Source organism: Rhinopithecus bieti, unplaced genomic scaffold (genome assembly GCF_001698545.2).
Source record: "Rhinopithecus bieti isolate Rb0 unplaced genomic scaffold, ASM169854v2 scaffold_23276, whole genome shotgun sequence".
In the NCBI taxonomy this organism is placed as follows: domain Eukaryota; kingdom Metazoa; phylum Chordata; class Mammalia; order Primates; family Cercopithecidae; genus Rhinopithecus; species Rhinopithecus bieti.
In genome coordinates, this window is record NW_016810868.1 from 1,861,491 (window position 1) to 1,887,637 (window position 26,147).

The 26,147-nt window shown below is 61.1% G+C and overlaps 3 protein-coding genes across 7 annotated transcripts in view; all 3 read left to right on the top strand.

The window, feature by feature from the left end:
* The window catches only part of SNAPC4 (small nuclear RNA activating complex polypeptide 4), a 26,804-nt gene extending 12,399 nt beyond the window's left edge, over window positions 1–14,405 (top strand). Inside the window, 17 exon segments of the mRNA XM_017893194.1 lie at window positions 1,511–1,658; window positions 2,308–2,414; window positions 2,563–2,657; window positions 5,318–5,412; window positions 6,110–6,193; window positions 6,574–6,624; window positions 6,627–6,697; window positions 6,699–6,762; window positions 6,765–6,988; window positions 6,991–7,127; window positions 8,170–8,429; window positions 8,889–8,959; window positions 9,406–9,516; window positions 10,198–10,225; window positions 10,749–12,463; window positions 13,491–13,629; window positions 14,171–14,405. Of these exon segments, the coding sequence (XP_017748683.1) occupies window positions 1,511–1,658; window positions 2,308–2,414; window positions 2,563–2,657; window positions 5,318–5,412; window positions 6,110–6,193; window positions 6,574–6,624; window positions 6,627–6,697; window positions 6,699–6,762; window positions 6,765–6,988; window positions 6,991–7,127; window positions 8,170–8,429; window positions 8,889–8,959; window positions 9,406–9,516; window positions 10,198–10,225; window positions 10,749–12,463; window positions 13,491–13,622 (3,393 nt within the window). The 3' untranslated portion in view covers window positions 13,623–13,629; window positions 14,171–14,405.
* A 1,842-nt stretch (window positions 14,406–16,247) lies between these two features.
* On the top strand, window positions 16,248–25,801 carry CARD9 (caspase recruitment domain family member 9). Of its 5 annotated transcripts, none has more exons than XM_017893134.1 (13): window positions 16,248–16,412; window positions 17,752–18,071; window positions 18,509–18,646; window positions 18,807–19,111; window positions 19,252–19,431; window positions 19,516–19,659; window positions 19,887–20,012; window positions 21,969–22,160; window positions 22,524–22,565; window positions 22,967–23,012; window positions 24,519–24,595; window positions 25,193–25,269; window positions 25,354–25,801. In XM_017893134.1, exons 2-13 carry the CDS (start codon window positions 17,888–17,890, stop codon window positions 25,451–25,453), a joined length of 1,611 nt encoding a protein of 536 aa, XP_017748623.1. In that variant the 5' UTR covers window positions 16,248–16,412; window positions 17,752–17,887; the 3' UTR covers window positions 25,454–25,801. The 5 variants fall into 5 exon arrangements, 4 of the variants coding, with proteins under 4 accessions (XP_017748623.1, XP_017748622.1, XP_017748625.1 ...); XM_017893133.1 differs by having other exon boundaries at window positions 17,872–18,071; XM_017893136.1 differs by having other exon boundaries at window positions 16,248–16,373; window positions 17,872–18,071.
* A 40-nt stretch (window positions 25,802–25,841) lies between these two features.
* The window catches only part of DNLZ (DNL-type zinc finger), a 2,471-nt gene continuing 2,165 nt past the window's right edge, over window positions 25,842–26,147 (top strand). Inside the window, exon 1 of the mRNA XM_017893139.1 lies at window positions 25,842–26,133. Within this exon, the coding sequence (XP_017748628.1) occupies window positions 26,045–26,133 (89 nt within the window). The 5' untranslated portion in view covers window positions 25,842–26,044. The remainder of the gene's footprint in view (window positions 26,134–26,147) is intronic.

Consider the following 26,147-nt stretch of genomic DNA (forward strand, 5'->3'; position numbering starts at 1 on the left):
CTCCATCCTCTCTCCAGCCTCCCTCCATCCTCCCTCCACCCTCACTCCAGCCTCCCTCCATCCTCCAGCCTCCCTCCAGCCTCCCTCCAGCCTCACTCCAGCCTCACTCCATCCTCCCTCCAGCCTCCCTCCATCCTCACTCCAGCCTCCCTCCAGCTTCCCTCTAGCCTCACTCCAGCTTCCCTCCATCCTCTCTCCAGCCTCCCTCCATCCTCCCTCCACCCTCACTCCAGCCTCCCTCCATCCTCCAGCCTCCCTCCAGCCTCACTCCAGCCTCCCTCCAGCCCCCTTTGAGAGCCGCTGCTCTCAGCTCTCCTAGCAGGGGGCCAGCTCTGAATCCCGCCCCACCCCCAGTCCTTTGCCTTCCCAGATTCTTCGGCAAGCTTGGGATAGGTGTGAGGAGGGTCTCTCTTTCCACTGGTTGGGAAGCGCCAGCTTGAGTATAGGAGGACGGGTGAGGCCTCGAGTGTGTTGATGCTCCCAGGAGCGCTCCTGTGTGGGCGTGGAGGCGAGGTTCACACATGTTGTCTACGACTGCCCTGCAGCTCGCACACCCCGGGGTGGTGGTTTTGTTTGTGGTGAATGAGTCTCAGATTGACCTGTGCTGTAGCAAGCTGGGAAGGACTTGGTGGGGAAGAAAGCCTTGGAAGCAAAACTCATAGTTCAGCAGCTCCACGTCCAGCCCTGCGCGCCCTCTGCCACCCAGCAGCTCACTTTCAGAGAACAGGGTTCAGGTAACACTCATCAGCTCTTGGAAAACCCCTTCCCATAAGGAGATGCGTGAGGAAGAGATCTGGGCAGGTGGTCCACCGTGTGGGCTGAGGGTGGGTTTGCTGAGCTGAGCCACGCAGGGAAGCTGGGAGAGTCATTCTGAGGCACTCCCTTCTGAGGGTGTCTTCTGAGACACAGACACCACACCAAGGGCTGTCCTGTCCTCTGCCCCATCCCTCCGCTGCCAGATGCCCTATCCTGCACCTCCTCTGCCCCACACCCTCCGCTGTGAGGTGTCCTATCCTGTACCTCCTCTGCCCCACACCCTCCGCTGCGAGGTGCCCTATCCTGTACCTCCGCTACCCCACACGTCCGCTGCAAGGTGCCCTAGAGCTCCAGAAGGGAGAGAAGGTGCAGCTGCATTTGAAGACACGCCACACCCAGAGCAGTGCATCTCCCAGCCCTTGCCAAGCTGGGAGTTCCTGTTGAGTGAGTTGCAGTGTGGTTTTGGAGTCGTATCAGTTACCTATTGTGAATTTTTTAAAAATATTTTCTTAAGTGAAGGTTTGATTCCTCTCTCACCTGGTCCTTCTTGCTCCTGTTTAGTGAGTGTAGTGTCTCTTACCGTTGCTGTGGGGTGCTCTCCATCAGCCCACAGGAGTCTGGGAGGAGAGCTGGAGTCTGCAGAAGGGTCACTCCAGTGGCTCACGGGCCCATCTGTGCCCGGGGCACTCAGAGCCAGATCTGGGCATCCTGCCGCGCAGTAACACTCATTTGCTTTTGTTTGGGACTTGGGAAGACCAGCCGCAGTGCCTTCCAGTGCCTACAGAAATTCCAGCAGCGGAACAAAGCCCTGAAACGCAAGGAGTGGACGGAGGAGGAGGACCGCATGCTCACGCAGCTGGTGCAGGAGATGCGCGTCGGCAGCCACATCCCCTACCGCAGAAGTGAGCGCCCCCCCGCCGGCTCAGGCTGTCCCAGGCCCCACATCAGGACCCTGGAGGCTTGCAGGGAAAATTCACAGAGAGGCAACAAGACAGGCGAGGGCTTAGCGAGTCCTGGCTGTTCCACACTCGCTTCTTGGCGGCTAAAGCGACTCTTCCTTTTTATTTTTATTTTTTGAGATGGAGTTTTGCTCTCGTTGCCCAGGACGGAGTGCAATGCCATGATCTTGGCTCACCGCAACCTCCATCTCCCGGGTTCAAGCGATTCTCGTGCCTCAGCCTCCCGAGTAGCTGGGATGACAGGCCTGCATCACCACGCCTGGCTAATTTTGTGTTTTTAGTAGAGACGGAGTTTCTCCATATTGGTCAGGCTGGTCTCGAACTCCTGACCTCAGGTGATCTGCTGGCCTCTGCCTCCCAAAGTGCTGGGATTACAGGCATGACGCCACTGCGCCTGGCCAAAGTAGCTCTTTTCTCTGTGACCCGTCTGGAGGGTGGGTGTCTCGGCCCCATGGAACCCCCTTGTCCTTAGCTGTCTACCGAACAGAGGGTGGGTGTGTCAGCCCCACAGGACCCCTGTGTCCCTAGCTGTCTACTGTATGGAGGGTGTGTGTCTTGGCCTCACAGGACCTCCCTGTCCCTCTGTCTCTAGTTGTTTACTATATGGAAGGGAGAGACTCCATGCAGCTGATTTACCGATGGACCAAGAGCTTGGATCCCGGCCTGAAGAAGGGGAACTGGGCCCCGGAGGAAGACGCTGTAAGTGTGCGGGGTCCTAGGAGAGCTGGGCTCTGGGAAGGTAATGCAGCTGTGTTCAACGGTGGTCCCTTCTCTGACTGGGTTCAGGGTGGCGAGGCTGTGGCCGTTCCTGCAGAGGCTTCACTTGTCTGCCTGTCCCTTCCTGCAGAAGTTGCTTCAAGCTGTTGCCAAATATGGGGAGCAGGATTGGTTTAAAATCCGGGAAGAGGTGCCAGGTAGGAGCGATGCCCAGTGCCGAGATCGGTGAGTCGCACAGCGGTGGGTGAGGGAGGGGCTGGTGTGGGTCACTGGCGAGCTTCACTCTCGTGTAGGCTGTGGGCAGGCTGGGCGACAGCGACCAGGAGTGATTTGCTGTCGCAGGAGCAGGGCGTGGCCTGTGGGTGCTTGGTGTGCCAGGGTTGGCCCAGATAAGCTATTTTTTCCAACCCTGACTTCTTTATTGCCTGTTTGCCCAGAGCAAGGCACAGGCTCCACTTGAGACGGCAGCTGCAGCTCCTCCTTTTCCTGCTTGTTGTGCTTTCAAAAACAGCTTCATTGAGATAATTCACACGCCATGCAGTGCGTTCATTTAAAGCGCATAGTTCAGAAGCTGGGTGCAGTGGCTCACGCCTGTAATCCCAGTACTTTGGGAGGCCAAGGCAGGCGGATCACTTGAGGCCAGGTCAACATGGCGAAACCCCATCTCTATTCAAAATACAAACATTAAGCGGGCGTGGTGGGGATGGCGCCTGTAATCCCAGCTTCGTGGGAGGCTGAGGCAGGAGAATCGCTTGAGCCTGGGAGGCGGATGTTGAAGTAAGCTGAGATTGCGTCACAACGCTCCAGCCTGGGTGACAGAGCAAGACTCTGTCTCAAGAAAATACAAATTAATTAATTAATTAAAATGAAGTATAGAAGGCCGGGTTCAGGGGCTCACGCCTGTCATCCCAACACTTTGGGAGGCTGAGGCCAGCGGATCACCTGAGGTCGGGAGTTTGAGACCAGCCTGACCAACAAGGAGAAACCCCGTTTCTACTAAAAATACAAAATTAGCCGGGCATAGTGGCGCATGCCAGTAATCCCAGCTACTCGAGAGGCTGAGGCAGGAGAATCTCTTGAAACTGTGAGGCGGAGGTTGTAGTGAGCCGAGATCATGCCATTGCACTCCAGCCTAGGCGACAAGAGTGAAACTCCATCTCAAAACAAAATGAAGTGTAGAGATCAGTGGATTTTAGTACTTAGTATTCATTGAGCTCTGCAGCCATCATCACAATCAATTGTAAAACATTTCATCACCCCAAAAAGAAAGCCGTTCAACAACAAAAACAACCCAATCTAAACGCGGGCAAAGAACTTGAGTGGCCGTCTCTCCAAAGAAGATGCACAGATGGCCAGTGAGCATGTGAAGTGATGCCCGGCGTCATGAGTCATTAGGGAAGTGCAAGTCAAAACCACACACACGTTGGGATGGCTGCTAATTAAAAAAAAAAAGTCACTGTGTTGGCAAGGATGTCGAGAAATGGAAACCTTTGCGCATTGTAGAGTGGCCCAGCCTCTGTGGAAAGCATGGCAGTTCCTCAGAGAGTTAAACATAGAATTACACCCCCAAGATTGATAAGCATAAAACCCAAAAGAATTGAAAGTAGGAGCTCAAATACAACAGTGTCCACAGCAGCAATGTTCACAACAGTGAAAGGCCGGACACAGCCCAAGTGTTCATCAGCAGATGAGTGGAAAACAACATTTGCATACAAGGGAATATTACTCAGCCTTAAAAAGGGGTTGGCAGGGCTCGGTGCCTCACGCCTATATTCCCAGCACTTTGGGAGGCCAAGACGGACAGATCACGAGGTCAGGAGTTCAAGACCAGCCCGGCCAATATGGTAAAACCCTGTCTCTGCTAAAAATACAAAAACTAGCCGCGCATGGTGGTGGGCACCTGTAATCCCAGCTACTCAGGAGGCTGAGGCAGGAGAATCGCTTGAACCTGGGAGGCAGAGCTTGCAGTGAGCCGAGATCGCGCCACACTGCACTCCAGCCTGAGCTACAGAGCGAGACTCTGTCTCAGAAAAAAAAAGAGTGGGATTCTCATATAAATAACCACATTTCTGTAAATTCTGGTACAACATGGATGAACCCTGAAAGCATTCTGAACATTCACTTGCACTTTTTTACATAGATATCTGTTCATTTCTCTCAGCTGTATCCTGCAAGGGAAATTGCTGGGGCAGTGGTAACGCTGTGTTTAACCTTTTGAGGAATGACCAGATTGTTTTCCAAGGGGTTGAACCATTCCGTATTCCCACTAGCAACCTATGAGGGTTCTAGTTTTCCACTCTGTCACCAGCACTTGTGATCTGTGATTCTAGCCGTCTGAGCAGGTGTGAAGTGGCGTCTCGTGGTTTTGACATGCGCTTCCCTGTGGCCGATGTTAGCAAGCGTGAAGTGGCATCTCATGGTTTTGACATGCGCTTCCCTGTGGCCGATGTTAGGGGGTGTGAAGTGGCGTCTCGTGGTTTGCTTCCCTGTGGCTGATGTGGAGGTTCTTTTCATGTGGTTGGTGACTGTTCATAGAAATAGATTTTTAGAGAAGTGTCTCTTTAAGTCCTTTGCCCATTTTTAACGTTACTTGTCTTGGTATTATTGACTTGTAAGAGTTCTTTGTATGTTTCAGATACAAGTCCTTTATCGGACACGTGATTTGCAAACGTTCTCTCCCAGCCTGTACGTGGTCTGCCTACTTTTTTGATGGTGTCCTTTGAGACACAAAAGCTTTACTTTTGATGAGGCCTCCTTTCTCTATCGTTTTCTTTTGTTGATTGCGCCTTCAGTGTCGTATTCAAGAAACCACTGAAGCAGCTTGGGACAGCAGTGGGTGGCATCTTAGCATCTAAAATGTTCTTTGCTTTTCATGTCACTTTCAGGTATCTTAGGAGATTACATTTCAGCTTGAAAAAGGGACGGTGGAATTTGAAAGAAGAGGAACAGTTAATTGAATTAATAGGAAAATACGGTGTTGGTAAGTTGTGGATAGTTTGTTCTTCTAGTTTCTTTTTTTTTGTTGTTTTTTGTTTCTTAGAAAAGAGATCAAGATAAAGACAGAGCAAGCTCTGTCATCCAGGCTGGGGTGTGGTGGCGCGACTATAGCCCATTGCAGCTTCACACTTTTGGGCTCAAGCCATCCTCCCACCTCAGCCTCCGAAGTAGCTGGAACTGCAGGTGTGTGCTACCACACCCAGTGAGCTCTGTTTTATAGCTAAGTCTTGACTTACATTTGCAATGTCTCCTTAGAGTGAATCCTAGCTATGGTATTGCCATGTTCAAGGACACACCAGATAGTGCGGCCCTGCCCTGTGAGAGCAGCACCCGTGCTTCTCCCGCTGCCCCACACTGTGAAGAGCAAGAATCGTGGGAGGTGGCTGGTGCGGAAGCCTTGGGGGCAGCAGATATGTGAGGCCTGTGTGTGCTTAGGGACGATTCTCCTTCTCAGTTACACGTTTGGCAGAACTTTCCTAAGGGGCTGAGCAGCCAGTGAGAATCTCATGCTGCCAAATTGTAGGTGCCCGACATGCTTGACCCCTGGTTCTTGCCCAGCGTGAGGGTGCCCCGGAGGCCCCACTCTGATGGGGCCCACAGCAAGTCTCCTGGGGAACAGCCAGCCTGTCTTGGGGAAGAATCTTTGGATGAAACCATTTCATGGGGTTTGGCTTTTATAGGTCACTGGGCAAAAATAGCTTCTGAACTGCCCCATCGGTCCGGCTCCCAGTGTCTGAGCAAGTGGAAGATCATGATGGGGGTGAGCCTTTCGCTCTTTCCTTGTCGAAAACCAGATCACGGCCTGGTCAACGGGGGGTCCAGCAGGCGGGAGGTGGATGGCAGGGAGACAGAGGGCGGGGGGCAGGAGGGGGGAGGGGGCAGGAGGAGGGAGGAGGTGGAGGCAGGGAATAGGAGCGGGGTGGGAGGGGCAGGAGGAGGGAGGGGGGGCATTCGGTTTCTGGCCTTGGCCATTTATTCTGGGTGGCCCAGGGCAGAGGGAGACCTTGCCTCAGCAGCTTGGCTGCCCTTACCCCAGAGGCGCCCCCGCTTGGCCTCTCCCCCAAAGGGCTTGCCTGCTTGGCTGCCGTCAATGGGTGAACTGGGGTCGCAGGCCTCCTAAGTAGCCGTTCCTCCCCCTCAGAAGAGCAGGGTCTCCGGAGGCGGCGGCGGAGGGCCCGTCACAGCATCCGGTGGAGCCCAGCAGCAGCAGCAGCAGCAGTGGCAGTGGCGGCAGCGGAAGGGGCAGCAGCAGCAGCAGTGAGGAGGAGGTGCAGAGCAGAGCAGGCAGAGGCTGAGGAGGGTGACAGAGCGCTGCGTGTCCCACGATATGTGGTCGGACATGGATGCTGTGGGTTCCTGCCAGGCAGAGCACCAGCCAGCCATGGAGAAGAGGGGGGCCAGGGGCCTGCTGGGAGGCCCCCCGCTGCCTCCCTCAGCCCTCCCAAGGGTCCAGTGCCAGCCAAGGTGGCAGCAAGGAAGCTTCCGCCACAGCCGCGGCTCCTGGAGAGGAGACGAGTGGCAGCGCAGGCACCCTGCCCAGGGCCCCACAGCCCTGTCCCTGAGAGCTGCCCAGGCCTCCCACTCGGCAGACACTCACCCGGTGGGCGCAGAGAAGCAGGCCCTCGAGGTAGGCCCTGGCCCCGTGCGCCAATGGAAATGTACTTTGGTCACTGTGCGCAGGGCTGACGCTCGGGAATGGTGCAGCAGCAGGGGCCCCAGGGTTCGTGCGCGTCAGAACACGCCTGCTCTGGCTGAGCTCTAGAGAGCTGTGTGTGGTGGGGGACTGTTGGGGAAGCCTCCATTTTTCCCAGTTCGTTGATTGTTTCAGGGATATGGCTGAATGGGCACTTGTACCTGGAGGCATCTCTGAAACGTTTCACCCCCAAGTCAGGGTTGGGGAGGGAGGCGGCCAGTGGGGAAGGAGCCCCTCCTCCCTCCCGTGAGCCCCTGTGCACCTGGAGGCCCTCCCCCTGGGGAAGGGCCTTGTCCACCCACTTAGGACCAGCCTGGCTCGTGGTGCGTCTGCCCGTCTTAGTGGGTCTTCACCATGCAGGCCCTAGGTGCAGGCCATCTCTGGCCGTGCCTGTGGGAGCCGTCAGAGTTGAACAGGCTCGTCTGTCCTGGGAATTGTTTGGCAGGGGACAGTGGACACTGAAGCGTCTGGCAGAGTCAAGTGCATGGCACTTGCTGCCACACAGCCGCATCTCCCTAGGACAGGGCGTCACCTGGAAGGGCTGCTGCTGTCAGCCTGAGGAACTGACTGGCGGGCGTGGGACCCTGTTAAGTGTCCCAGGAGCCAGCCTTGCAGGGAGGCCCTGCTGGAGACCCCCACACTTCCCATGGTGGACGTTCCCATGAGGGTAGAGCAGCTGTGCACAGCCATGCTTTGGTAGCTGCGTGAAGAGGCGGTTGCATGTGGGCGGTGAGGGGGGAGGCCCCCGGGTGCCCCACACACCCATGTGGCCCTGCCTCCAGGCTGTTTTCTCATCAGGGGGAGGATGACAGTGCCTGTTGGAGACCGGTGCTGAGGGTGCTCAGGGCCAAACACGGCTGCTCCGGAGGGCACCGCACACAGGTGAGGCCTGCCAGCAGACACCTGCACCCATGCCACCACACACCCGCCTGGTCCCCCCCTGAGTGATTCCCTCTCCTGCCAGTCATGCCCTGACGGGGGTGGAGGGGCAGCCACTGGCCACCGGGCAGGGTCCACTCCAGGGTCGAGCCTGGCCAGGGGCCCCAGGTGCCGCCTTCTCTTTCAGAAAGAGCAGCTGAGACACCGCCCCTGTCCCACCTCGTCCCCAGGGGTCAGCTCTGGTGACAGCGTGGCCGCAGTCCCATGTGCATTGGCGGGGACCCAGAGTGGGCAGCGGCGCTGGAGACACGCTCTGCACCGGAGGCTCCTGAACCGCAAGCTGCTGCTGGCTGTGACCCCTTGGGTTGGGGACGTTGTCCTGCCCTGCACACAGGTGCCCCAGAGACCCGCCGCAGTGCAGACTCAAGGTATGGCCTGGGGCTCCTCTGGGGGCCTTCTGGGGCCAGGGGTGAGGGTGAAGAGTACATCCAGCCTGGCAGATGGTGGTCATGGGGAAGTGGCCTCAGCAGGGGAGTCTTTTTGGGGTGGGCCCCACCTCTGGTCAGCTTCCCATCCCTGAAGGTTTTCAGAACACCCAGTCAGCGCCAGCCCTCCCTCCCTGCCCCACCACTCTTCCTGGGCCAAGCACGTGGCAGCTGGACTAACATTGTTTTGTGTGGTGACAGGGCTCGGAGGGCCCACCCTTGTCCAGCCGTGGCTGTAGGGTGCTGGTTCCAAGACTTCCCTCCCACCCTGGCCTGGCTCCCAGTCTTGAGGGCTCCCAGAGCCTCCTCGAAAGGCACGTGGGAGCTGGGGTCGCTTTCTACCTGTGCCCCTGTGCCCGTGGGAGCTGGGGCCGCTTTCCACTTCTCCTCCTGTGCCCGCAGCGGACGGCCTCAGGGAGCAGCTGCAGCGGGCCCGCCTGGCCAGCACGCCTGTGTTCACCCTGTTTACCCAGGTAAGCTACCTGGGCAGAGCTTCGTTTTGCTTGGCCTTGTAAAAAGTTCTTGAAGTTTTGAAATCTGCAATAGATTCATTCCTCTAAGTCTAGTTATCTAAAGTTTTCTAGCCTTGAAAATGCACTTTCCATGCCTTACACTGTTAGCAAGTGAATGTGGAAGGGGTGCCGGCTACAGCGTGCTCTGTCCCCGTCAGACTAAACAGTGTCTGGGGAAGGGGGTGCCCGGGGCCCCAGTATGAGTGGAAGATGCCAGGGGAGGAGAGCAGGCCTGGGGCTCATGGGAGGCCCTCCTGGATGTCCACAGCCTCACTGCCTCCCCCGTGTCTGCGTCAGGAGGGAGGCTGGCACAGCCTCAGGGCTGCCCCAGGCTCTGCCTAGGCCTCTGGAGCTTTTGAGCTGCTACCGAAAGCAGCTGCGGTTAGGCCGCCTCCCGTGTCTCTCAGCTGTTGCAGATCGATACTGCCGGCTGCTTGGAGGTCGTCCGAGAGAGGAAGGCCCTGCCGCCCAGGCTGCCTCAGGCTGGTGCTCGGGACCCACCAGTGCATCTTCTGCAGGTAGCAGGCACTTGGGGTGAGAAGTGAGGGTGACCCCTGCCCGCCCCACCCGCTCCGCCATAACCCCTTGGAGAGGCATCTGTACTTCCCACTTGAGGGGACACAGCCCTGAGAGGCCAGGGGAGGTCAGGCAGGTGCAGGTCGGGGCTGACACTGGGGCCCACGTGCCTGTGTTCCCCCATAGCCCTGCCGGGTGGTCATGAACATGGGTGGTCTGCTGGGGGTGTCTGGTTCTTGCCTTTCTGCTCCAGAAACCAAACACACAAGTTCAGCGAGGCCTCACCCCTGAGCCCCGTCACCTGGGGGTGGGGTGACAAAGCAGTGTCACTCACTGGAGGAGCAGGGACAGCATTGGGGTACCCCTGGGCCTCCATGCTCCCAGCCCCCTGCCTCTCCTGGTGGACCCCACCCTGCCCCCAACACCCCGGAAGAGCTCTCAAGGGCGCCCTTGGGAGGAGTTGCACTGAGGGGGTGCACGAGGCCAGGCCTTTGCCTGCTGGGCCACACGCTGGGCTGCTCCTGTGGCCCCGGAGTTCCTGCAGAGGCGTGTGAGAGGCCAGCAGCAGCCCTTGGGGCCTCGTCCCCATTTCAGGGAGTGGCAGGGGACAGCCCAAATGCTAGGAGAGGTGGTCCAGGCCCGCGAAGGACATCTGAGCTGCTGACTCTCCTCTCCTTTTCCAGGTGCCCTCAAGTGCTCAGAGCACCCCAGGTAACCCTCTGCTTCTCTGCCCTGGTGGGGAAGAGGTCTCACCTGGCCCTGGCTTTCACCTGCAGCCCCCAAGCAGCACAGCCTGTGGCCCCTGGTGACAGAGATCCCTCGAGTCCCACCACAGGGATGAGAGTCTGGCTGGGCCAGCTTGGCGCTCCTTGGGCTCCCCTTGCAGCCCCGAGGCTTCCTCAGCATGGGGCCCGGAGGCAGGGGTCGTCTTGAGCGAGGGTGCACCCGTGCCCAACGCCGGCAGCATCGGGCAAGGCCTGGGCTCCCAGCTGGTCTCAGCCAGCATTAAATGGGCTGGGCTTCCCAGAGTGCCCACTGCCCTGGCTTTGACCAGAGCATTGGGTTCTGGGGCAGCTCTGTGACTCAGGAGACCCAGGACGTGCCACTTGACCCCTACTTGGCTCAAGGCCCTAGACTCCTCACGGGATCCCTCCTGATGAGGGGATGGCAGCGAGGGGCTGTCCCTGGGCCAGATGCCTGGGGCTCATCAAGTGTGGGTCTTTCCTCCCCACAGGCCATCTCTTCCCAAATGTGCCAGCTCAAGAAGCCTCAAAGAGTGCCAGCCACAAAGGGAGCCGAAGACTGGCGTCCAGCCAGGTGGAGGGCACCCTCCCCCAGGCATCCCCACTGGCTCCGACTGGCCCCCGGCCCAAGCCCAAGACTGTGTCAGAGCTGCTTCAGGAGAAGCGGCTTCAGGAGAAACGGCTTCAGGAGGCCCGTGCCAGGGAGGCCGCCCGGGGCCCAGTGGTGCTCCCGTCCCACCTGCTGGTCTCCTCGCCTGTGATCCTCCAGCCCCCTCTCCCACACACCCCACACAGCCGCCCAGCCCTGGGTCCCACTGTCTCAAATGTTCCACTCTCGGGGCATGGGACCCCCGCAGCAGCCAAGCCTGGCACTTCAGGCTCCTGGCAGGAGGCTGGGACTTCAGCCAAGGACGACAGACTCTCCACCATACAAGCCCTGCCCCTCGCTCCTGCCTTCACAGGGACCGAGGGCACAGCCCCTGCTGCTTCCCGAGCCCCTGGCCTGGACCCCAGCCAGGTCTCTGTGAGCTGCCCTGGGAGTGGTCTCGGACAGTCACAGGCCCCCACTGCATCCCAGAGGCAGAGCCTGCCTGAGGTATCACCCTTTCTCCCTGCAGCCCCCAGCCCCACCCCACTGCCCATCCAGCCCCTTAGCCTGACGCACGTAGGAGGGCCACGTGTGGCGGCCAGTGTCCCCCTGCCTGTCACCTGGGTGCTCACAGCCCAGGGGCTTCTCCCTGTGCCAGCTGTGGTGGGCCTTTCCAGTCCAGCAGGGACCCCTGGCCCCACAGGGCTGGTGGCCACTCTGCTGCCTCCCCTGACTGAAGCTCAGGCGGCCCAGGGCCCCAGGGCCCCAGCGTTGAGTAGCTCTTGGCAGCCCCCAGCCAATGTGAACTCGGGACCAGAGCCTTCCTGCAGGACAGACCCCCCAGCCCCTCCCACACACGCCGCCTCCCAAAGTCCTGCAGAAGTGGATGACAGTGTGGCTGTTGTCCCTGGAGAGGCCCAGGTGGCCAGGGAGATACCTGCACCCAGGACGTCCTCCCAGACTGACCCCCCTGAAGCAGAACCCGCATGGCCCAGGAGGCTGCCACCCCTCAGTGGTGTCATTCCAGCAAGTGAGCCAGGGGGGACGCTGGGGTCCCCCTCAGGGACACAAGAGCCCAAGAGGCCTCTGGACCTGGAGAAGCCATCCCTGCCCCAGCCTGGGCCTGAGAAGGGGGCCCTGGACCTGGGCCTGCTGTCCCAGGAGGGCGAGGTGGCCACACAGCAGTGGCTGGGGGGCCAGCGTGGGGTGCGGGTACATCTTCTGGGAAGCAGACTGCCCTACCAGCCCCCAGCCCTGTGCAGCCTTCGAGCACTGTCCAGCCTCCTGCTCCACAAGAAGGCCCTAGAGCACAAGGCCGCCTCCCTGGTGGCGGGGGGCGAGGCTGAGCGGCCAGCTGGAGCGCTACAAGCCTCACTGGGGCTGGTGCGGGGGCAGCTCCAGGACAACCCAGCCTACCTCCTGTTGCGGGCACGGTTCCTGGCAACCTTCACCCTCCCTGCGCTCCTGGCCACCCTGACCCCCCACGGCATCCGCACTACCCTCTCAGCAGCCTCGATAGCAAGCTCCGAGAGTGAGGATGAGGACCTCCTGAGCGAGCTGGAACTCGCAGACAGGGACAGGCAGCCGGGCTGCACGGCGGCCACATGCCACATTCAGGTAAGGAGCGCGCCCAGCCCCACTTCCCCACGGTAGGCGGCGGTCCCTGGGGCACCCTTGCCTGCCTAGAGCGGTGGGGTGGGGGCCGGTAGAAGTTGTGGGCGGGAAGGCTGGCTGCTGGGTGTCTCAGGAGGAGGAAGCTGCCCAGTTGCGTGTAGATTCTGCAGAAGTGGCCTCCCTTTGGGGCAGTGTGGAAAAGAGAAGAGAGGCCTCATTCTCATGCAGGAGCCCCTGGCTGTCCTGGTGCTGCCCAGCCAGGTGGTCTTGTCAGTGAGAAGCTCTGGGACGGACGCTGACCCAGCTCTGAGCAGGGTGGGCCATGGGCACAGTGGAAGGTAGTGGCTGTGTTCGTCCCTGGATTTCTGGGGTCCCAAAGGTCCCTCTCAGCTGTCACCTCTCTTGAGTATCCTTGGGAAGAGTTTTCCAAGCTCTATAGGCAACACCATGTTCGGAACCCTGAAGGAGAAAGCACGTGGATGGGGCCCCAGAGAGGCCTTCTCACCTGGTGCCAGGGTGCCCACTTCCAGCAGCCGGGTGGCTGGCCTCCCTGAGAAACCACCAGAAGCAGGCCACCTCAGCTTGAACCTGTGAGCCTGTCGTAGGGAATGTGGCAGAAGGCCTTCCATCTCTCCCCACGGTTGTGCTTCACAAGTCACTAGGCTGAAGTGAGGGAGAAAGCAATGCCCGAGAGTGGGCAGAGGACCCCGGCCAGTCAGGGGAAGAGGGCCCCCGTGCCACATCCGTGTACAGCCTCCTGCCCTGCCGGGGTGTGATGGCTGCCCCATGGGGGAGCAGGAGGCCTGCCACAGGGATGGCTTAGACGGGGTCAGAGCCCCCGAGGGAGGGAGAGCACAGTCATGTGTGGCCCCAGGAGTGCCTGGAGCGGCTCCTGCCCAAGCTGAGGGTGCCCGGTCCCAAGTGGTACACTCGCCCACAGGGCCCCTCCTCACTCCCTGTCCCTTTCTCGCCCATAGTGGCTCGGGGGATGGGGGTCACTCTTGTCCCCACTGCCTGGATTTCGTTTCAGGGACCCCCAGACTCTGGCAGATGCTCTGCCTCCTCCTGCCTGGATGCTTTTAATGACCTTGATGTTGACGACCTTGATGTGCTCAGAACCCGGCATGCCAGGCACACCCGGAAGCGGAGGCGGCTGGTGTGAGCAGCAGGTGAGTCCTGAGTGGGGAGGCCGCTGCCCTACGACCCAGGGGACAGAGTGGTCCAGACGGGGGGTCTTGCCTCTGCTCCGCCTTCAGCGCCCACAGCAGCCGTGCTGGGTTAGGTGGGCAGGTCCAGGGTCATGGAGGCCCTCCAGGGGGAGAAGCATTTAACCCACATCCTTCCTGCTGGCCACCCATGCCTCGGGCCTTGGCACCACTGCGCCCCTGACCACAGGTTCATTCCCTACCTTTGTTGGGGTCTGGGCTCCTCCCTGGCCGCTGTGCTCTGGTGGCGCCCGGTTCCCGTGCATTGCTCCGTCATCTCCCCACTATCACCAACCACAGCCCACCAGGCTGACTTTTCACTGCTGGGGCCCTGGTGCCCAGACAGCAGGTGGCCTGGCCCTTGGCACATGTGGGTCAGGTTCACCAAGCAGACCAGGAGTGACTGGCACTGGGGTGGCCTTGGTTCCTGTCTGTCTGTCCCAGCACTGCTTGAGGTCTGGCTGGGGTCAAGGGCACCCCAACATCTGGGTGTTCTGTGTTCCAGGACAAGCACTCCTCAGAAGCCCGTGGCCCTGCTGACGAGAAACAGCCCACCCCCAGCCTGCGAGAGAGGCAGCCAGCCAGAGGCTAAGTATCTGCTGGCCACCCACCGACCAGGTCCGCAGTGAACAGAGGCAGGCCTGCCAACTGACCATGTGGCACGGGGCATAGCTGTTCCCCAAGTGCACACCTGAACACTTGGAGGAATAAAGTTCTGTTTTTAATTGTGGAGCCGGACACAGGCTGTTGTGGTTTTGTTGTCCTGAGATACTGGGCAGTGTACAGGGATCCCCTGCCCAACTGGGGTCAGGCCACTGCCTGGTGGCTGAGCCACCCTAGTGCAGGCAGTTCGGGGACAGGCAGGGTGCTGGGGGCCCAGCACTGGGGTCCTCGAGGCCTCCTGTACCCTGGCTGCTCTCCCGGCAGAGAAGCAGGCTTTCACCCATTTCATGGAAAGCACCTGTGGCTTTGTTCTTCATGCTGAGCCGGCACCCTCCCCAGATGGCTGCCAGCCCTCGCACCTCCCCGGCTGACCCAGGGGGTTCCCTGGAACAGGTGACCTGGATACCCAGATACGATGGCAGCCACCCCAACTTTCACTGTTCCTTTTGCATGGGCCTTTCTTGGCATAAGACCAGCCCCCATCTTCTCCGTGTGTCCCCGCACTCCCTTTCCTTCATCTCTGTAGCAACAGTGCCCCCAGGCCCTTGGCTGTCAGGGCTTCACTCCCTCACTGGAACCACCGTGGGGCCTCAGCCCTGGGCGCCCGGCAGACAGGACGGTCCCATGGCCGGCCACGCTCCTGAGCATGTGTTGCTGTGCCTGGTTCTCTAGTAACTAGTGCCTAGTCTCCTGGGGGCCACTCTGACCTGTGGGTTATTTAGTGGTGTATTATTTAATTTCCAAATATTTAGGGATTTTCCAGATAACTGTTACTGATTTTTAGCTTCCGATATGGTTAGAGAACACGGTATGTGTGTTAATTCCTAAGGACACCACAGCGAAATCACTGGAGTCCCTCGTTTTACAAGCTGGGGAAACACTGGGTCATGAGGGCCTGGCGCCAGTTCGGGCCCACCCCCAGCAGGGCCCAGGACGGCGTTCCTGCCTGCACACTCGCTCATGCTGCTGGTGGGGGGCCCAGCCTGGAGTGTGGCATTCCCAAGAGCCCCAGAGGACCCCGAACTCCACTCCTCAATGCGTGATGTCAGGCCTGAAGGCCGGGGGCTGGGAACGGGTAGGTGAGCTCCGCACCAGCTTCCTGGCCTTCCACCCTGGCGGCCCCTTCTCAAAGCTGTTGGGTGGCAACTCGGTTCAACCAGCTTTACCGGGTGAGGCGGGGCCTGGGGGTTCCCAAGCCTGCAGGGATGAGGCTCCAGCAGCCCACACGCTGAAGTGCACAGTTCAGGGCAGACTCTGCTGCCCGTTGTCCTTGGATGGGGGGCGAGCCGTGCCCTGCCATCACCGGTGCTTCTGAAGCTGGCTTGGGGGACCCTGGGAGTGGCCTCAGTCCTCACGTGCATCTGGAGAAGAGCAGGGATGCCTCGTAACAAGGATAATGATATCGAGCAACACTTCTGAAAAGGGACGCTTCTCCCCCGTGTGCAGCTGGGTGGTGGCCGGTGCCATGGCCCCTGGCAGGCTGCAGTGGCCTCCTGGGCTCCATAAGGTGGGCTGCAGCCCTTTGGTGACCAAGGCGTGTGCTGGCCATGCTGTGTGGCGGTGTGCCCCCCTGCACATGCCCTGCCCCGCTGTCCCGAGATGCTGGCAAGGGCAAGGGTGTCCGCACAGGGCAGAGCATGCCCTCCTGAAGAGGCCTTCAGAAACCTATGACCAGGTCAAAGCGACTGGGTGCGGTCTGGCCTCATCCAGCCTCCTGGGGGGTCTCTGCTGTCTCTTCTACTTGCCAGGTGCCAGGGCTGGGCCTCTGGGGCATTCTCAGGACCCCCGGCCCCCGGCCAGGCTGGGAGGGCTGACAGCAGCTTTCCTTTGGAGGGCAGACGACTTCCACTTCCGTCTGCCTCTCCGGGCCTCCTGGGCTGGGCGAATCAGAAGGCAGGCCACCAGGGACTGTTCCCCTGTGGGAGGACTGGCGGGACTGTGGAGTTAAGCAGAAGCCATCAGGAAGTGCACAGGCGTCCGGCGCACTCCTCCCTCCCTGCAGCCCCGGGCAGCATCTCCCCGAGGCTCTGCGTCCCTGGCTCCTGGTGCGTCTACAGTGCAGGTGGCTCCTGGAAGACCCTCAGGTGGGTGGGTCTGGTACTTTTCTGAAAAGTGACCAAGAAGGTCGGCGCCGGCTTAGTTCAGGATCCTGGAGCTAATCCCCCTAGAGCAGCATGAGGCTTCCCACAGGCAGCAAGGCAGCCTCCGCCGTGCGGCCCCATCCCTTTCATGGCCACTGGGCGGAGACATGTTCCTTTCAGTGGTATTACGGTGGCAGGTGGGACCCTGCATTTCAGGTTGGGGAGGCAGGAAAGGGGCCCAGTGTTCCCAGGACTGTCCACTGTGTGGCCGGTGTTTCTATTCAGCCTCTTGTCTGTCAAAACTGTCCTGAATGGGCTGACAAAGTACAGTGGGAAGTTGAGAAATTCTTCAAAAGACCAAGTCTGGGGCAACTGTGTCTCCAGGAGTAGTGACCCAGCTCCTTTAGGCTGGAAACCAGCATTTCCCAGCAGGGCTGGAGGCTGAGGACCGGGGACCTGCGTGGGAGGCAGGACCATGTGGCTGTTCCCAGCCTTGCCCCAGTCCCAGTCCCAGAGGGAGTGGCTTTCAGCGGCTGAGGCTTCCACCGCGCTGGCAGAAAGGGACAGCAGTGGCTGGTCCCAACATGGGTAGTTCTCTTATTTCAGCCAGTGGGATGGGGGTCGGGCCTCATCTGGGGCAGGAGAAGAGTCCAGAGATTCACTGGTGCCCAGCACCTAAGAACCTGGAGAAAACAGCACAGCAGCACTCCTGGCCAGCCCAGGGCAACACCGACAGCCCCTCCCAGGGTTGCGGGGCCGGCGGGGAGTGACAGAGACACGCTCCTGTGGGAAGCTCTTCCCGGCCAGTGCAGCGACGCTGGCAGCTGCGGCAGGGCTGGGTGGCCACTCTTGCATCATCAACAACCGGCTGTGGAGAAGGGAGGGCACAGCCTGGGATGTGAGCAGGCGTCGGTCAGGGGAATGAGGAAGTTCTACCAGAACCGGCTCCCCCAGCTGCTGCCCTAGTGGGAGGGTCATTGGCCAACCTGCTCTCACCCAGCTTGGGCTGGCCGTAGTGCCAGGCAGGTGCCCACAGCTCCTCCACCCATGGAGGTGGCTGCCCCTGTAGGCTCCAGGGCATGGTGGGAGTGTCCAGGAGGCAGAGGCCAGAGGCGGGTCATGCTGTGGAGGCAGTTCCTCTCTCAGACCCCATCTGTGTCTCCCCCGCTGCATATCTGGGTGACACGGATGGCCAGGGGGCAGGAGCAGGAGCTGGGAAAGGCTGTGGAGGGGCCCTCGGCTGGTCTGGTGGGGAGCGGGTCACTGTGTCTCTGCCGCCTCCCTGAGGGATCCAGCGTGGGGATGGGACATGGAGCTGGGCACCTCTCCTGGATGCCCCTAGGCTGACCCCCTCGACAGCCCTGACGGGAGCCCTGGCCCAGCGTCTGAGAAGGAGCGGGAGCGGGGCCTGGGTGGGGGCAGGAGCTGACGTCGCTCTCAGCGGCTGCCCCACACTCCCCAGCCTGCCTGCTGAGGCCATGTCGGACTACGAGAACGATGATGAGTGCTGGAGCGTCCTGGAGGGCTTCCGGGTGATGCTTACCTCGGTCATCGACCCCTCACGCATCACACCCTACCTGCGGCAGTGCAAGGTCCTGAACCCCGATGATGAGGAGCAGGTGCTCAGTGACCCCAACTTGGTCATCCGCAAACGGAAAGTGGGTCAGTGCTGCCCTGCAGGTCTCAGGCCCCAAACCCAACCAAGGAGCCCGCTTGGAGGTGGCTGCACGCTCTGCCACCCTGATCCTCGACCCCAGGAGAGCCCCGCCTGGCTTTGCCCCTGGCCTCCCAGTGAGGTCCAACTTCAACCCTGGCACATGGCCACCCTGTCCCCCAGCCTCTCCTGCCAGCTCGGTGCTGCCAAGAGGGGCAGTGGGGCTCCCACCACAGCGGGGGCTCCTGAGACAGCCAAGAGATGGGTGGGCAGCACTTTGTCCCCAGCCTAGTACCAAGACCCACAGTGTGCCTCATCCAGGACCCAGACCACAGCACACCTCATCTGCATCCCAGCCTCCACCTGTCCCTGCCCCTGGGCCCACCCACCCCAGCCCTCTGCCTCGCCTGTGCCCCGCCCCCAGTTAGGCCCCTCTGGCCCACAGGCGTGCTCCTGGACATCCTGCAGCGGACCGGCCACAAGGGCTACGTGGCCTTCCTCGAGAGCCTGGAGCTCTACTACCCACAGCTGTACAAGAAGGTCACGGGCAAGGAGCCGGCCCGTGTCTTCTCCATGATCATCGGTGAGTGACGGGGGAGGTGGTGGTGGGGGCGGGCAGTGGTGCTGGGTCCTCTGCCCGGCCCCCATCCCTAGGAGCCCTGAGCTCCTGCCACAGCACAGGGCGTGATAGAGCTGGGCCACCGGGGAACACAGGCACCGTCTAACGCTGGCCCGGCCCACAGACGCGTCCGGGGAGTCAGGCCTGACTCAGCTGCTGATGACCGAGGTCATGAAGCTGCAGAAGAAGGTGCAGGACCTGACCACGCTGCTGAGCTCCAAGGATGACTTCATCAAGGAGCTGCGGGTGAAGGACAGCCTGCTGCGCAAGCACCAGGAGCGGGTGCAGAGGCTCAAGGAGGAGTCCGAGGCCAGCAGCCGTGAGCTCAAGCGCTGCAAGGAGGAGAACTACGACCTGGCCATGCGCTTGGCGCGCCAGAGCGAGGAGAAGGGCGCTGCGCTCATGCGGAACCGTGACCTGCAGCTGGAGGTGCGCCCACTGCCCCCGGGGAACCAGGCCCCCCTCGCCTGGCCTGGCGGGGTCTACAGGCCAGGGCAGTCAGGGGTGGCCCTGTGGGTCTGTTGTCACCGCCTGGAGGGGACAGCTGGGCTCCACCGGACCTTCCGCAGATTGACCGGCTCAAGCACAACCTCATGAAAGCCGAGGACGACTGCAAGGTGGAGCGCAAGCACACACTGAAGCTCAGGCATGCCATGGAGCAGAGGCCCAGCCAGGAGCTGCTGTGGGAGCTGCAGCAGGAGAAGGCCCTGCTCCAGGCCCGGGTGCAGGAGCTGGAGGCCTCCGTCCAGGTGGGGCCGCAGGCAGGGCGGGTGCAGCCCGGGCAGGACAGCGGGGGCCTTCCCAGCCAGGCCATTGCCTTTTGCCCCCTTCAGGAGGGGAAGCTGGACAGGAGCAGCCCCTACATCCAGGTACTGGAGGAGGACTGGCGGCAGGCGCTGCGGGACCACCAGGAGCAGGCCAACACCATCTTCTCCCTGCGCAAGGACCTCCGCCAGGGCGAGGCCCGACGCCTCCGGGTAGGAGGGCAGGCAGGGCGACGCGGTTCCTGGGGGCCAAGCCACACTGGGTGGGCTGAGCTCCTCCCACTCCGTGCCTGGAAGGTGGGGCCTGGGGACTCCTATGGCCTCCCCCCACATCCCAACTGGCCTGACCACATGCTCCTGAGCCCCTGCCCCCAAGTACACCCCAAGGGCCAGAATGGGGGTCCTCAGGCCTGTGGGGGCTGAGCTGCCGCCCCCTGCAGTGCATGGAGGAGAAGGAGATGTTCGAGCTGCAGTGCCTGGCCCTGCGTAAAGACTCCAAGATGTACAAGGACCGCATTGAGGCCATCCTGCTGCAGATGGAGGAGGTCGCCATTGAACGGGACCAGGTGGGCGCCTCACGGGGCGGGACAAAGCACCCCACTCGTGGGTGGGTGCACAGGGCCACACTCCTTGAGGGCAGTTGTCACGGAGTTTTTAATCTTTGTTATTTGTTTTTGAGATGGGGTCTTGCTACGTCACCCAGGGTGGCCTCAAACTACTGGTCTCAAGCAATCCTCCGGCCCCAGCCTCCCAGAGCGCTGGAGTTGCAGGCTGAGCTGCCACACCTGGCCTGTTTTTTAAATGACAGAAGTAATACTTAACATTAAAAAAAAAGTAAACAATGATGAAGTCAATACTTCCCCACCCCAGCCTGCTCTCAGAGAAAACCGTGCTCAACCTTCCGGCTCCACCTTACAGACTTTTACCTGTCATCCATCTATCTATCTATCTATCTATCTATCTATCTATCTATCTATCATCTATCACCTATCTATATATCTTTTTGATTTTATTTTACAAAAATGAAAACATTCTGTCTTGTTTTACCAGTAGTTTTTTTTAATCTTGAAAAAAAACTTGGCTGGACGTGGTGGCTCTTGCCTATAATCCCAGCACTTTGGGAGGCTGAGACGGGCAGATCACTTGAGCCCAGGAATTCCAGAGCAGCCTGGGCAACATGGTGAGATCACAACTCCATAAAAAATACAAAAAAAAATTGGCCGGGCGTGGTGGCTCACGCTTGTAATCCCAGCACTCTAGAAGGGCAAGGCAGGTGGAACACTTGAGGTCAGGAGATCAAGACCAGCCTGGCCAATACGGTAAAACCCCGTCTCTACTAAAAATATAAAAATTAGCCGGGTATAGTGGCGGGCACCTGTAGTCCCAGCTACTCAGGAGGCTGAGGCAGGAGAATCGCTTGAACCCAGGAGGCAGAGGTTGCAGTGAGCTGAGATCATGCTATTGCACTCCAGCCTGGGTGACAGAGCAAGACTCCGTCTCAAAAAAAAAAAAAAATTGGCATGGTGGTGCATGCCTGTGGTCCCAGCTATTTAGGAGGCTGAGGCTGCAGCAAGTCACCATTGCACTACTGCACTCCAGCCTGGGCCACGGGAGTGAGGCCTGCAAGGCCTCGAGTGCTGCATGCTGTGAGCTGGATGGAGCGTCGCGGGGCAGGGCTGTGTCTGCTTCCTATGTCCCGTCCCGAGTCCCATCCTGGAGGTTGTTTCCAATGGACACCACTGCTGCTTTGGCAAAATTCTGGACGGCAGTTTGTCCACATCAGGAGCCTTAAAACAAGACCCTTGGGGCCATAAAGGAAGCCCTGGCCACCATGAGAGCAGCACAGGCTCAGAGCTCCTGTCGCGGCCCCACCGCAGCCTCACTCACGCCTGGCCCACCCCAAGATGGGGAAAAAAGGGCAGATCCAGTCGTGCCCCCGTGGGGGTTGGTGTGGCTCCCAGGGCGAGGGCTCCCATGGGGCTGTGCGGGAGCACATTGGCCAGGGATTAGGGAAGCTGCCAGCCGTTGCTCCAGTCCAGGCGGCACGAGTTAGGTGAGGGCCTCCCAGCCTCGGCTGCAGGGCTGGTCAGGCTGTCATGTTTGCACATTTTGCTCCTGTACCTACCTCAGCATCCGCAGTGGGGACAGGGGTGGTAAAGAGTGCTGCACTCATGAAGGAGTTTTAGCTATGGATAGTCAGGGTCTCCGTATCAAGCTGCATCCAAAATTTATCAAATGTGCACGTGTGTGTGGGGGGGGGGGTGCACAGCACACGCTGTGTCCACCGGGGGTGCAGGCTTGGGAGAAGACAGAAGGGCAGCAGGGACAACTGGTCACCTTTACAATCCCTCAAATGCTGACTTCATGTCCACAGAGCACACAAAGTGAGGGGCTGTGGCCAGCCTCCACACCCAGCGGTTTGACGTCCTCCGGGGCCTCTGCTCGGAGCTGGGCAGCCAGGCCGAGGGCCCAGGGCGAGCTTGGGGGCCTCACTGAGGGTCGGCCTTGCACTGTCCCGTCAGGCCATCGCCACACGGGAGGAGCTGCACCTGCAGCACGCCCGGGGCCTGCAGGAGAAGGACGTGCTGCGCAAGCAGGTGCGGGAGCTGGGTGAGAAGGCAGATGAGCTGCAGCTGCAGGTGTTCCAGCGTGAGGCGCAGCTACTGGCCGTGGAGGGCAGGCTCAGGCGGCAGCAGCTGGAGACACTCGTTCTGGTGGGCCTGGGGCCTGGGGCTGGGAGGGGAGCCGGCAGGTGGGATGCAGGGCCGGGGGAACATGAGCCTTCCTGACTCAACCCTCTGTGACGGGTCCCCACCTAACCGAACCCCTCATCGCAGTGGGGTGAGGGCACAGGGGCAGCTCAGGGCCCCAGCAGGAAATGGGGCTGCAGGGCCGGGGTGGGGGCTGGGCCTGGCCATCAGGCAGCCTAGCACGTTGTTCTGGGCATGGAGGGGGCCTGGTATGGCTAAGAGCATGCCTAGGGCTCCCTGGAGGATCCTGCTGTGTGCCCTGCCCACCCTGTGCCTGGGGAGCCCTCTGCCCCCACAGCCCACCCACCCCATTTTCTATGACCACAGAGCTCCGACCTGGAGGATAGCTCACCCAGGAGTTCCCAGGAGGTGAGTGAGACCCCAGCTGGCACAAGGCTGGCCTTCCTTCACCTGGGGTCCTGGCTGAGCCGCCACCAGGCACAGCCCCACACTGCCCATCACGTGGCCCTGCTCAGTGGGCTGGGCTCGGTGGAGGAAGAGCAGGTGGCCAAATGCTAAGGCCTCCGACGGCTCAAGGGGTAAGGCAAGGCATGGTCAGTGCCCAGCTCCTGCATCCTCATGGCGGGACCTTCCTGGCTGGGCTCCCCCACGTCTGTCTGCTGAGCACCCGAGTCTCTGAAAAGCTCTGTGCAGGGGGTGACGGCAATGGCCGCACCCAGCTGAGGGCCAAGGGCTGGGGTGGGCTGTGTGGCCGGGTCCGGTCCTTGGCGGAGTGACCTAACGGGGGACATCTTGCCTCTCTTCGGAAGCTCTCGCTCCCCCAGGACCTGGAGGACACCCAGCTCTCGGACAAAGGTGAGGTGGGGACGGCAGCGCACCTGGAGGCCTCCCAGCTGCCCCAAGCGAGGCCCATCTTCAGCACAGGCAGCCCGTGCCGCAATGCCTGTCTCAGCCCCCACAACCCCCACTCCACAGACGGAAACTAGGGCTGGAGATAAGTAAAATGGCCAAGGTCACCCAGAGAACAAACTACAGAGCCCAGTGGAACCCAGGCCCCAGCTGATGGGACAAGTGTCCCCTGGGGTGGAGAGTGTGGGGCCCCTCTGGCAGCCCCCCAGGGTGCAGAGGTGAGCAGGCCCACTGTCCCGGCTGCTCCAAGCTTCCTCCTGGGCAGAGGGAGGTGGTAATGAGCAAATGCCCAGGGGCACAAAGCTAGAAAGTGGGGCGAGACGGGGCCCCACGTGGCTTGAGGGACAGGGCCGAATGCAGGGGTGGCCAAGGGCCTGCTGTGTCCAGTGCAGTGGGGGTAAGGCAGTGGTGGGGGCTTCTAGCAGGCAGGACAGGCCCCTGTGCCTCTCTGGGGAAGAACGGGGGTGGCTGGCTGGGAGCAGCCCCCGAGTGCCCAGGAGCGGGTAGTGGTGATGGGGTAGGTGTTTGCTCTGAAAGTGGTGTCAGATGGGAGTCGGGGAGGGCCCAGCAGACGGCCCTGGGAGGCTGCATGGGAGTTGGACGAGCTTCCCGAGCACCAGGCTGTGGCCTCCAAGCAGAGGCGGAAGGGGAAGGAGCCGCAGATGGGGAAGTGAAGACCAGCACCTTTGGCCACAGCCCAGAACACTTGAACCTGGGGACGCCAAGCCCCCATGTAGGCACAGAGGCGAGCAGACCCAGGAGTCCAACTCAGGCACTGCCCCCATCTCCCTGGGTGGCTGTGGCAGGGGTGGGGGCAGGCATGAAGGTCCAAGGGTGAGCAGGGGAGGGGCTGGTTCTAAGGAGGGGCTGCCAATGGCCAGGACGGCCCCGGCCTGGCCCTCCCCACAGCAGGGCTGAGACTGGACATGCATGGTTTCTGCCCAAGGGTCCTGACCCCTGGTCTGCCCAGGTCCTGGCGGGTTCTGAGGGGGTCTAGCCACCTGAAGGTTCTCTCCCAATTGTGCAGTACCCCTGCCCCCGCCTCAGGAGGACACAGACAGCCACTGTAGCTGTTCCCAACTCTCTCCCCAGGGCCGCCATGCCCACAGACGCTTTGGAGTGATGGGGGACAGTGCTGCTCAGGCCAGGGTTTAAGCTCCCCTGAGGTCTGGGAGGCCTTCCTGCCTGGGGGGCAGCCAGCTTGGGGGAGGGATGGTCACTAGCAGGAGCGTTGGGCCTGGGCTGGCATCTGGCAGCATCCTGGAGTAATGGATGGGCAAGCGAGGCCGTAAGGCCTCAGTCTCATCTACAGAAGGTAGAGTCTACACTGGACCCACGTGGGGATTCCACCAGGCCCACAGGGTGTCCGCAATGCCGGGGAGGGGTGGGGCACCCTTGCTGTATGTGGCCCTGCAGGTGGGCAGGCCCCACAGGCACGACTCTCCTTTCCAGGATGCCTGGCCGGTGGGGGGAGCCCGGAACAGCCCTTTGCAGCTCTGCACCAGGAACAGCGTTCGCGGACCCCCCATGTAAGGCTTCCTCAGGGTGGGGTCCCCCCAGCTGTGGGCATCAGGGTGACCGATCACAGGGAGGGTGGCTCCTCGCCCTAGGCACCCCCTGCAGTGGCCCCGACGACGGCCGAGGGGCTACCACAAGGTCTCTGCCCTCAGTGCTTGGGGTGCGGTATCTGGGACGCGAAGTGGATCCCCCTCCTTTCTTGGGTACTGCAGCAGCTTTGGGGGGCTTGGAGGTGGACGTGCCTGGTCCTGGTTTCTTTGGGGCCTTTACAGTGGATGCAGCGTCAACCCTGAGTAGGTGAACACAGGAGTCCTGAGAGCAAGGACTGCCTCGGGCTTTGTTGTAGAAACAATGGCCTGGAGCCCAGGCCGGAGCGTGGCTTGGCCTCCTGCGTGTGTCTTGGCATCTGAAATGCAGGCTACCCACACCGGCTCACTCCCCGGGTATAGGCAGGCCCCACAGCGCAGCCAGCTTGGCGCTGAGCTGAGGCTGTCTGAGCTCCTCGCCCCCCCACCAGTCTGCAGTTACAGGAGCCGGGGGGTGCGCGTGAGAAGGGCGGGTTCCCTCAGGGGAGCCGGCCGGAGCCCAAGCCTTCCCCCTTTCTCCAGGACGCAGGCCTGAGCAGCGGGGAGCCGCCTGAGAAGGAGCGACGGCGCCTCAAGGAGAGTTTTGAGAACTACCGCAGGTAGGCGGGCGGCCCCCAGGCTTCTCCAAAACGGGCTGGGGAGCTGCAGCCGGGTCTGCGCCTGAGACACCTGTGTCTTCGCAGGAAGCGGGCCCTCAGGAAGATGCAGAAAGGCTGGCGGCAGGGGGAGGCGGACCAGGGGAACACCACCGGCAGCGACAACACCGACACTGAGGGCTCCTAGCCGCCGCAGTGCAGGCCCCGTCCAGGGCACACCCACCGGCCGGGCCTCCCGCCACCTGGGGGTGCCGACGCCCTCGGGCGCAGACTTCCCCGAGCCGTCGCTGGCTTAGCCTGGAACGAAGAATCTGGTGCCCTGAAAGGCCCAGCCGGGCAGCCTTGGCGTTGGGGGCTGTTTGTTAAGCGGCACTCAGCTTGAGGAGGCCATGTGGGTGCTCGCCACCCCCATGCACACGCCATCTGTGTAACTTCAGGGTCTGTTCTATTTCACCATGTAACACACAATACATGCATGCATTGTAGAAGTGTGAGAAAACACGGCAGCTTAAATAAACAGCATGGGTGACCCGCATTCCCGCTCGGACACTCGCGCGCAGCCCCGCGGCCGTCCCTCCTCGCTGCGGGCCCTCGGTGTCCTCGGGCAGGCGAGCTGCACGTGGACGCAGGGCCCCATCAGGCCGCTAGGGGGCGGCAGAGCGCAGCGCGACCCCAAGCCGGAGGACGGAAGCCCGGGAAGGCCGCTTCCGCCTGGTGCCCACTTCCAACATGGCGGCGGGGCGGGGCCAGGGTAGGGCTGACGGAGCTGGCGAGCGGGATGCTGCGGGCGGCGCTGGGCGGCGCGCCGAGGCTGCTGAGCCGCGTGCAGCCCCGGGGGCCCTGCCTGAGGCGGCTGTGGGGCCGCGGGGCCCGTCCAGAGG

Coding starts and splice junctions, on each gene's coding strand:
- CARD9 (XM_017893132.1), top strand. CDS start 16,885: ATGTGGCTGTTCCCAGCCTTGCCCCAGTCCCAGTCCCAGAGGGAGTGG. Junction 19,432..19,515: donor AGCTGGAGGCCTCCGTCCAG/GTGGGGCCGCAG, acceptor TGCCCCCTTCAG/GAGGGGAAGCTGGACAGGAG. Junction 19,660..19,886: donor GCGAGGCCCGACGCCTCCGG/GTAGGAGGGCAG, acceptor CGCCCCCTGCAG/TGCATGGAGGAGAAGGAGAT.